Source organism: Diaphorina citri, unplaced genomic scaffold (genome assembly GCF_000475195.1).
Source record: "Diaphorina citri unplaced genomic scaffold, Diaci psyllid genome assembly version 1.1 scaffold995, whole genome shotgun sequence".
NCBI lineage: Eukaryota > Metazoa > Arthropoda > Insecta > Hemiptera > Psyllidae > Diaphorina > Diaphorina citri.
The window spans coordinates 46,355-56,829 of record NW_007378426.1 but is presented as its reverse complement, the minus strand read 5'-3'; the positions used below and the strand labels follow the sequence as shown (position 1 = coordinate 56,829).

General features: G+C 37.1%; 1 protein-coding gene across 1 annotated transcript; it reads right to left on the bottom strand.

The window, feature by feature from the left end:
* Positions 1-874: 874 nt before the first annotated feature.
* Positions 875-5,245, bottom strand: LOC103513609 (probable dimethyladenosine transferase). The gene is made up of 3 exons (XM_026826757.1): positions 4,926-5,245; positions 2,057-2,243; positions 875-1,859 (listed from the first exon to the last, which is right to left on the bottom strand). Exons 1-3 carry the CDS (start codon positions 4,996-4,998, stop codon positions 1,667-1,669), a joined length of 453 nt encoding a protein of 150 aa, XP_026682558.1. The 5' UTR covers positions 4,999-5,245; the 3' UTR covers positions 875-1,666.
* Positions 5,246-10,475: the final 5,230 nt, after the last annotated feature.

Below are 10,475 nucleotides of genomic sequence, written 5' to 3'. Positions count from 1 at the left end.
TGAGTTTCCACAATACCAAAATCTTTTTAAATGAGAGCTCTGTGAAAAGTTCAATGACGAGAAATCTTTTTAAAAGAAATCTTTCTAATTATTGAGAAACTCTTTTGCAGACTTACTTTTACTTTCCGTGTCCAGCTCCTTCTTTAAATCCAGGAAAGAGGCAGTCTGGATGGCCGTGTCATTAGGATCTAGTGCAGGGTTTCTCCAACAGAGGACATATTACAAGTAAATGAGCAGAATCTTGTGTACCACGCATTCACACGGACTTTTGTAGAGTTTCTCAATCATCAGAAAGGAGCGGAAACCTCTATAGTTCAGATAGGTCTCCTGAGTTCTGAATTATCCACGTTTGCCTGCATGAACCACTATTCATACAATTCCTGGCGTAGCATCATTGATAGAACAAATCCGGGAGAGGAACGTATGTCTCCAGACACATGACCAAGATTTCGCTATGTGAACATTACAGTGGTATGAAGAGTGATAATTGAATTGAAATATGTAGCATATAAAAATGAGTGAGGGTCTGCAACTCTGCATTGTGAGTCTTTGGAAACTGCATTATGCATAGGGACGGCTACAGGGGTACGGGATTACCACCCGGAGAGGAAAAAATTGCAATAGAAGGAAGCGGAGAGGGTCGGAGTCCGCCAACAGATGTTGGGCCTGTTCCACCATGTGGAACACTATTAGTATTGACAGATTTTGAATGTCGTCTTGCAGGCTCTGTGGAAGAGGGCGGTAACAAGCCACAGATTGCTGCCACTCTTGAGGAGGAGTGGGGAGGCAAAGAGGGTCTATGACCTTCTGAATTGCCTCCGCCTCGTACCTCCTCATAACATGGACGAGGCGCTGGAGGTGGCGGAAGCCGTGTTAGTGTTTTGTTTGCTTTGTTTATTATGTCCTCTCTACTCGAAGAGGGAGAGCTCGAGGACGGCCACCGCGCCCCGACATATACATAAATCTACTACACTTCCTATTATGGACTAGGGAAAAAGAGTCAAGTCAAATGTTCCTGGCAGGATTATGTCATAATATGTTGATTTCAAATGCTTGGAGTTGACTATTAGGTCATTTTCCCTATATCCCAATTATTAAAAGATTAAAACTAAAAATGTTAAACTAACATCAGAGCACGGATCCGCAAAATTGTAACAAAATCCTACATCACTCGGTTGATTGGACAGCCTAGAGTGAATTTAAATTACAATTTCCAATCTTTCAAACTTGATATAGTAACAGCCCGTTCACACTGCACGAAACGAAAATTTCTTCGTCTTAATTGAGGACTTGGTAACATTGTGAAGTTTCAGGAAATTTTTTCTCCATCACTTTTTTTTGTCTACAAATGAATTCGCATTGGGATGTTCACATTGTCCACGAAGGAAAATTGGGGAAAAAAAATCGTTTAGTGTGACCAGGCTGTAAAACACAAGATTTGATTTGGAACAGTTTGACAAGATTGTTTCCTAATAAAGTGCGTGAATCCTAAAAGAAAAACAGTCATCGCCAATCATAGGTAGTATCAAATCTGGTACTCACAGAACATCTTCTGGTAGTCTTCATTCTAGTCCTCACAGTCCGCGGGTTGTGGGTTCGAGTCATCATGCAAACTCAGGAGGTTACCTCCGGCAGTCTTCATCCTCACAGTCCGTGGGTTGAGGGTTCAGGCAAAGTGAATGCCGTGTTTGTTGAACGTGGCTAGGAGGAGCACGAAATCGTCCAGGTCCATGGTTCGAGCCCGCTTGTCGGCAAAGTTTATTTCGTTCAGTACTGTGTCGATGAGAGTCTTGATGTCGAAATCCGTTGGCACCTCCTGTAGGCACAAATTACGAAAATAATAGAGGGAGGGAAAATAACTTTTACAACTTCATGATGGGATACCTCTGTAACGTTGTAAGGTATATTGTTAGAAACGCACTTTTTGCAAACTCCGCGGTTAGTGAGCTCAAACTCTCGAGTTTCGTCTTGTCAGAAACCGGCCCTAAATAGAAATAGTCATAAAACATTTTTTTTTTTCCTAACTTCCTTTATTTCAACTATTTAGCTAACTTACCTTGGATCAATTTCACATGCAATCACTTTCTTCGCCTGCTCGAGGATTTTCACTGTCATGTTTCCCGTACCAGGACCTATTTCCAGAACGGTATCAGTTGGTCGGATTGCACCCTTGTCTACGATAGACTGAATGATGAGAGGATTCTTCAAAATGTGCTGACCAAAGTCCTTGTTGAATTGAATACCTGAAATGTTTGAGACATATTAAAGTCCAAGCTTTACTTGTGATCACTAAATTTGTTAAACTAATTTGAAGATATTATAGGTAGGTATGTTAGTATACTTGTAGGAAATTGCATAATACAGTTGCATGTGTATTGTATCTTTTAATTGTAATTGTAGAAAGGATTGAACAAAAGACACAGAGAATTTTGTACAGATAAAAAGATGTCTCAGAACTGGGAAGAGTTTTTCAGTTGTTGATTTGGTTGCTAGGTGACAATGTTACTGGGTGGTTGTTTTGTAATACTGTGTGTAGCTATCAAAATATACCACAATGTGTCTATTTAAATCCAATGGACCAGCAATTATTTTCCTATTTAACCATGTTTCTCAATTCCAAAAGTGCAAATATACATAATTACATATAAAGGGGAAAGCCAGCCGTTCCGAGAACGAACATTATCCCATCAGGATAAAATCCGCCCCGGGCAGGAATCGAACCCGCGGCCTAGCGCTTACAAAACAGACGCACGACCAACTAAGCTAACTAGGCTGGCCCAAATAATTTTGAAGGTGTACCTACTTGCTACATTGTACACGAATTATTTTGCTTACAAATCTTCCAGACTGTTCTACATACATAATAGTTGAGTTTGTCAACATTAGGTAATTGCATTACTAGGTAATTACATTGATTGATCTCCAAATTAAATGCTCACGCCACTATCAAACAATTTGTAAAAGACATTAACCATTTGTAATTAATTGAAGGCTATTTTGCAAGAAGACCCTAATAACCCTGCTAAGTCCCTTTTTGGGTAAAATGACTAATTTTTCCAATGTGGAATATTGTTAAGAATCAGTGCCAAAGAAAGTATGATGATATCTGAATTAATCATCAAGAAACATGCGGGTTTTGTGAAATCCTCCCAAAACTTTTCAAAGGAAATCCAAGCTGTTTTACTCAAAACTCGATTTTCATCTTTAGATTTCCTCTTGGATAAAACCTTTCAATTTTAATCGAGGGCATTAGCAAACGAATGGCCTTAATGATTTGCAGCCAGAACGAGAAATCAGATGTAAGAGCAAAAGTAGGTAGGTAATTAATTATCAACAGAACAATAAGTATGGCAATCGAGTTGAAACTTGAGAAAAAGTTAGGAAAAAGGAGAAGAAAGAGGAGGAGGAGGAGGAGGAGGAGGAGGAGGAGAATAAGGAAAACGAGACGAAAAAGAAGAAGATGAATAAGAGGAGGACGACGACAAAAAAGAGATTGAAAAAGAAGTTAAAAAAAAGTCCAAAGAGGAATGCAACTTGAGAAGCGTTCAAATAGATCAGTTGCGCTTACTTGGGTGATGTTTCAAAGTCATAGAGCAGGAAAAATGAGGACAAACCCCACATCAAGCCTACCCTTCTCAATGTGTATGTCTTCTTTATAATCCTGTATGGAGTGACCATTCTATCCGGGGTGGCTCTCAACATCTTCGCCATCTACCATATCATAGTGGAGCGACTATTCCGGGACGCTACTTGCGGTTATTTCATCAATATCGCACTGGCTGATATTATCAAGTGTATGTTCGTGCTGCCGATTACACTTATGGTGACTCTGGTTCAGAATTGGACCTGGGGGAGTTTCCTATGCTACTTCCTACCAATGCTACAGGTAAGTGTTCTTCTTCATCATCAAAAAAAGCAATTTTAGATTTTCAAGTTGGCATTTCACCGTACTTTTTTTTAGCGTAGGTGACATAGGTACCTAAATGAGATTTTTTTCTGGTATAGTGGAGCGACTATTCCGGGACGCTACTTGCGGTTATTTCATCAATATCGCACTGGCTGATATTATCAAGTGTATGTTCGTGCTGCCTATTACACTTATGGTGACTCTGGTTCAGAATTGGACCTGGGGGAGTTTCCTATGCTACTTCCTACCGATGCTACAGGTAAGTGTTTTTCTTCTTCATAAAAAAAGGCAATTTTAGATTTTCAAGTTGCCATTTTTCCGTACTTTTTTTTAGCGTAGGTTACATAGGTACCTAAATGATATTTTTTTTTGGTGGAGATGAAAAATCTGCTGGATAGGACTTTACGGCTTTGTGTAATAGCACGCCCAATGATGCCCATCCCATAGTATGTCCCTCATCAGATGGGCGAGAAGGGAGGTTGATTTTTTTTGCCACTTTGTGGGTGATTTTCAAATAGAATAACGAATAACACAATTTGTAATATAAAATAATAATTATTGTATTTCTAATTAGTAAATTAGGTATTACGTGACATAGGCACCTATATGGAATTTGTTCGACTGGAAGTTTGTAATGGAAGTCGCGCGACCCGGCAGCTAGGATCGGAACGTCACCTTTATGGCGCGACCAGGCAGCTAGGATCGGAACGTCACCTTTATGGCGCGACCAGGCAGCTCGGCAGCTAGGATCGGAACGCCACCTTAACCAAACAGTTGTATGTGGTACACAGACACATAATAAACTCAGACCATCTGACAGACACATAATAAAATACAGCTTATCTGGATGGGTGAAAATCATGACAACCTCTTGCTGCATCTTTATGAAGACCTAGGAACAATAGGAACTAAATTAAGAACACTCCTAAGCATCTTGATCTACCCTTGCAGAGATATTTTACAGTATAATTTGAGAATAAATTACAGAATAAATACCTACCCCAGATTGTCAACTTACCAGAAATGGTGGACTTGGGACACTCCGAAACCAGCGTTTGGTACACAATGGCAAAATCAACTGTTAATTTCATGGTTGGTGATGAAAAGGTTTTTGTATAGCGGTCACATGTAACTGCACAATATCCACTTCAGCTGGGGCTTGATGAACATAGAGTTTTGATGATCGCTGATTGTTGACGGCGGGGGTGCGTTGAATTCAGAAGCAGGTCATTGTGAGAACGAATAGTTGATCAGGCAGCCAGAAATTCATCTATCTTTCAAGCCAGTGCAATAAGAAATTTAGTTAGCACGGCTTTTTGAGATCTTGAAACTTGAAAATCAGACGACTGAAAGAAAAAATAAAACGTAGAAGAAAAGAGACGCTGCAGATTCGGCACAAAAATGGAAAGAAGCAAAACTGCAAAAGTAGCAAAACGTTTGAAAATGGTTGAACTGAAAACAAAAAAAAACGCTGAGCGCTGAGCAAACAAAAACGCAATACGCAAATAGCGCAAAACAGAACACGAGAAAACAAGAATCAACGTGCAAGATTGAGGTTAGGTTTGTCAATTTTGGATGTCTAAAAAACGCCTGTAAATTTAGGTTACACTTCACGCATGTCATTTTTTCAAAAACAAATTGCACATTGCATTTATCTGTTTTGTAGGCGTTTTTTATTTATTGACAGGAAAATCCAATGAAATGGATCTTATCGCGTCTGCCTTGTAAGCGCTAGGTCGTGGGTTCGATTCCCGCCCGGGGCGGATTTTATTTTGAACGGATAAGGTTCGTTCTAGGAACGGCTGGCTTTCTTCTATCCTTACTTCCTTCTTTCTTCAATTTTGGGAACGTTAGACCTTAGCAGTTAACGGTTCTCTCTATCAAACCTCTACAAAGAAAAATAATAATAATAATAGGTACCTAATAATAATAATCCATCCTATCCATAGCTGGCCTTATCAAGTCCATTAAGCGTTGTTGACATTAGGAAAATAAAACCCAGGTGAGTGTAGGTAGAGATTTAGGTGATTTGATAAATACATAAATAGAGAGTGGGTGCACATGTCAAGAGCTTTTAGCTTTTAGTTAAGAAAATATCGCTTTAATGTATAGGTACATACCGTTCTAGGTTGGGTATTGTACTTTTGAACATTTGAGTAAGAATGAATGCCGTGGAATATTTGAAGTATGCAATATGCAACAGCTAAATAATTAGTGGAGGTTTCTGTTGAACCAATCAACATAAAATTAGACTTGTTCTTCAAAGTTGATTTTTTTTTTACACCATTTTTGTTAAATTTCCAACTTCAGCCATAAACAACAGAAATTTAACAAATAATGTAAAGCGACATAATCGCCAAATGAATTAAATTCAAAATATTCATTTATACTGTTCTATCTCTTCTACCTCCCTCTCCAAATCTCCTCGCTGGGACATAAATTTGTAAATTAGACTTGGTGGGGACTTTTTTTTTTTTTTTTTTTTTTTTTTACACCATTTTTGTTAAATTTCCAACTTTAGCCATAAACAACAGAAATTTAACAAATAATGTAAAGCGAGACAATCGCCAAATGAATTAAATTCAAAATATTCATTTATACTGTTCTATCTCTTCCAAATCTCCTCGCTGGGACATAAATTTGTAGCGAGGTAAACCAGAGAATTACTGAAAACAGTATTTTATCCTCTCAGCAGATAATTTATTTTCTTACTTACCGACAGCCCACGCTTAGAAAATTACTCGAGAACCCAAAATTGCTATTGTTCATTATTTCTTTTTAAATTTAGTCTTAAATATAGGTAAACTTTGTCGTATAGATACATGAGTATAAATTTATAGATATACTTATGCTTGACTTCTTGAAAATACAGGGTGCGCAACATTCTCTGGGTCATTTTCCTGATTTCGGCTTCGTTTTTGAGAAAAGTCCAACATTTTTGATAAAAGTGTTTTTTTTTTCTTAACTTTTCTCGAAAACAAAGCCGAAGTTAGGAAAATGACTCAAAGAATGTTGTTAGAAATGATCTACCCTGAGCCGTTGTCAGTGTTTTTCTCGGGCACCCTGTATTTTAGGCCATTATTTTTTATTCTGAAAATGTCCGGAGGCTCTTTTTACAGCTGAAGAAATTTCGGCTCAACTTTCCAATAAAGAAGAAACCGTAAAGAAAACAACAATGCTGAGGGAATATTTAAGTACCCACTTATTATTTATTTTGAATTTTTAATGTGGGGAATGGGAGGTATTTACATTAAAAGACATTTATCTACACTAGAATATTGGAACGTCTTTAATTTCGTTAAAATGTCTTTGTAGACTTTTTAGAGGCAGACAAACCTTTGGAGGGAGCACTTGAAATCTGAATTTCATCGAAAGCCCGAAAAAGCTCTTTTATTCATTGTACAATTTGTACATTATTTATTATTTTTTTGTTTAAATTTAATTCACCTAATTTCATTATTATTATCTACCTTTTTTTATTTGTATTTATTAAAGTGTGCCCTTTTTTTAGGTCAGGCGTGCTTTTATAAGTTTGTACATGAACAATATACATACCTACATAGAGTGTTCTAAAATTTCAAACACCAAATAAAAAAATGTAGGTCGTTTGTTAGGGTTTCTCTTTTGTCCCTTAAAAAAAAAGAGAGAGAGAGAGAGAGAGAGAGAGAGAGAAGCTCCTTTTTCTCCAACGACCTTTTTCTCAAATCGATAGCATAAATTTGTCATGTATATGTATTTTATGTACCTACATACATACATACATACATACATACATACATACATACATACATACATAATATGTATCTACTGTTACATTTTGCTTCTTTCTTCTCAGATTAACTTTATTTCTTTCTGTTTCTTTTTCCCCAAACGTTCTTTGTTTCTTTTCGTGAGACTTTCTATTGAAACCTTGGAGAAACTCAAAATACCTATTTAGTCAAAGAAACCATAAAAAACTTACGGAAGCAATTGAGAAAATAAGTAAAACTTTTTCCTAGGAAAAAAACAAAAAGTTGTTAAACCATTGCACTCCATTGTTTGAAGAGATGCAAGACATTAGGTACATTACTTTTTATATACCTACTTTTTTTTACCTCTTTTCCGGAATTACTTTTTAGAAAAAAAAGAGGAAAGAGATTTTTTCAACTTGTTCAGAAAATAAAGAACAAAAAAGTTCGGATTTCATTTTCACACGCGATTAATTTGGAATTTTCTTCTTCCTCCTCTTCTTCTTCTTCTTGTTCTTCACCTCCTCCTTCTTCGTCTTCTTCTTCGTTTCCTCCTCCTCTTGTTCTTCTATTTCTTCTTCTTTGTCATGAGTTGATTTTTCTCTCACCACTCCTGCATGCACCAATGAACATGAACTTCCCCGATCAATATGACCCTGAATGTGTTTCAATATGGGACAATGTGTTTCAATAAGGGAACTACATGTAGGTACGGGGTGTCCCACAGTTTATGCTTAAACTGTTTTTCTCGGAGCCTGTTTGATATTACCGAAATATCCGCACTTAAAATCAAAGAATTGTATTTCGAAATTTCAAACAGGCTCCAAGAAGAACAGTTTATAAATTCTGGGACACCCTGTATATATTTTTCAATATGGGGACTCTATTTTGCACAAAGGCTTTGTATTGTGGACTTTTCTTTATGAGACATACATAATATTTATGTACTAAGGAATAGGTACCTAATCTCTTTGTATTTGGTCTTGTAAACTCTTTGAATTGGGTTCTGAATTACCTGTAATATATTCTGTTGATTACTTACTGAAAGTCGAAGTCACATTTCGAGAGTAGGCTAGGGCCGGTTAGACGCTCAGTCCAGGACTGCAGTCCAATGTGACAGAAATCAGCTCGCGTCCAAACGTTCAGTCCCGGTTTGCACAAACCTCAGTCTTGTGATAATTCTCGCCTTGTCACTTGCCTGTTCTGTGTCAGAGAAAAACACTGTTGTTATCACAAAAACTGAGTGAGGACTGACGGGAGGCTTGAGGTATGGACTGAACAGGTGTTTACACGTTCAAACTGGCTTTGTGCAAACCGGGTTTGACATAAAAATCTTTGACAAGTTGAAGATTTTTACTAGTGTTTACACGCTCAAACTTTCATCAAACTTGGACGGCAGTCCGGGACTGAGCGTCTAAACGGCCCTGGCTTCTCCTTCCTCTCCTCTTCTTTCTGCATTTTCTCCACCTCCACCCCCTTGTCCTTCATTCCCTCTCCATCCTGGCTGTGAATGGCTCACGCTATAGATCGGAAGAAAAAAAAAAAAAAAAAAAAAAACTTCGACACCTTCTTCCGCTTTTGTTATTAAAGGCAACACTATTATGTTATTATAAGCAACACCGCTATATTATTATTACGTTAGGTATGAGCAACACAAAAGAATGGGGTAGGCACCAGACACACATATCTATTGTACCTACCCATTTACAATGTTATACCTACCTATTTTTTTATTATTATTATCATGTGTAGATTTCAACTTTTTTTATTGTACCTTTTAGATTGTAGGTACCTGATACATATTAGACCTAAAAGTTCGGTTAGAAAATTTGCCGTGAATTGAACCCAGTACCTCAGGGTTGAGAGGCAGTGCCCGGCCACAGAGGTGAGCAACATTCATAAATTCAATGATTTTATTAAAGAAGGGCCGAAAAAAAAAAAACAAAAAAAAAAAATCTGGTGTGAACATCACACGACTTTCTATTACATTTGCGAATACGTACTAAAAGAAAGAAAACACAGGGGAGCACAGCCCACGCTTAGAAAATTACTCGAGAACCCAAAATTGCTATTGTTCATTATTTCTTTTTAAATTTAGTCTTAAATATAGGTACACTTTGTCGTATAGGTACATGAGTATAATTTATAGATATACTCATGCTTGACTTCTTGAAAATACAGGGTGCGCAACATTCTCTGTGTCATTTTCCTGATTTTTACTTTTCTCGAAAACAAAGCCGAAGTTAGGAAAATGACACAGAGAATGTTGTTGGAAATGATGAGATCTACCTACCCAGAGCCGTTGTCAGTGTTTTTCTGGGGCACCCTGTATTTTAGGCCATTATTTTTTATTCACAAAATGTCCGGAGGCTCTTTTTACAGATGAAGAAATTTCGGCTCAACTTTCCAATAAAGAAGAAACCGTAAAGAAAACAACAATGCTGAGAGAATATTTAAGTACCCACTTATTATTTATTCTGAATTTTTAATGTGGGGAATGGGCAGGTATTTACATTAAAGACATTTATTTACATTAGAATATTGGAACGTCTTTAATTTCGTTGAAATGTCTTTGTAGACTTTTTAGAGGTAGACAAACCTTTGGAGGGAGCACTTGAAATCTGAATTTTATCGAAAGCCCGAAAAAGCTCTTTTATTCTTTGTACAATTTGAACATTATTTATTGTTATTTCAAATTTAATTCACCTGATTCCATTATTATTATCTACCTTTTTTAATTTGTATTTATTAAAGCAAGCTTTTTTTTTTTTAGGTCACGTGCTTTTATAAGTATGTACCTACAGTCCTACATGTACAGATTGTACAGTATAGAATGTTCT

Bases quoted from the DNA above. Each gene is read 5' to 3' on its own strand.
- LOC103513609 (XM_026826757.1), bottom strand. From the start codon at position 4,998: ATGAAATTAACAGTTGATTTTGCCATTGTGTACCAAACGCTGGTTTCG. The intron at 2,244-4,925 runs GTAAGTTGACAA...CAAACATTTCAG, and splicing joins TCCCAAGTCCACCATTTCTG to GTATTCAATTCAACAAGGAC. The intron at 1,860-2,056 runs GTAAGTTAGCTA...AAGTTGTAAAAG, and splicing joins GCATGTGAAATTGATCCAAG to TTATTTTCCCTCCCTCTATT.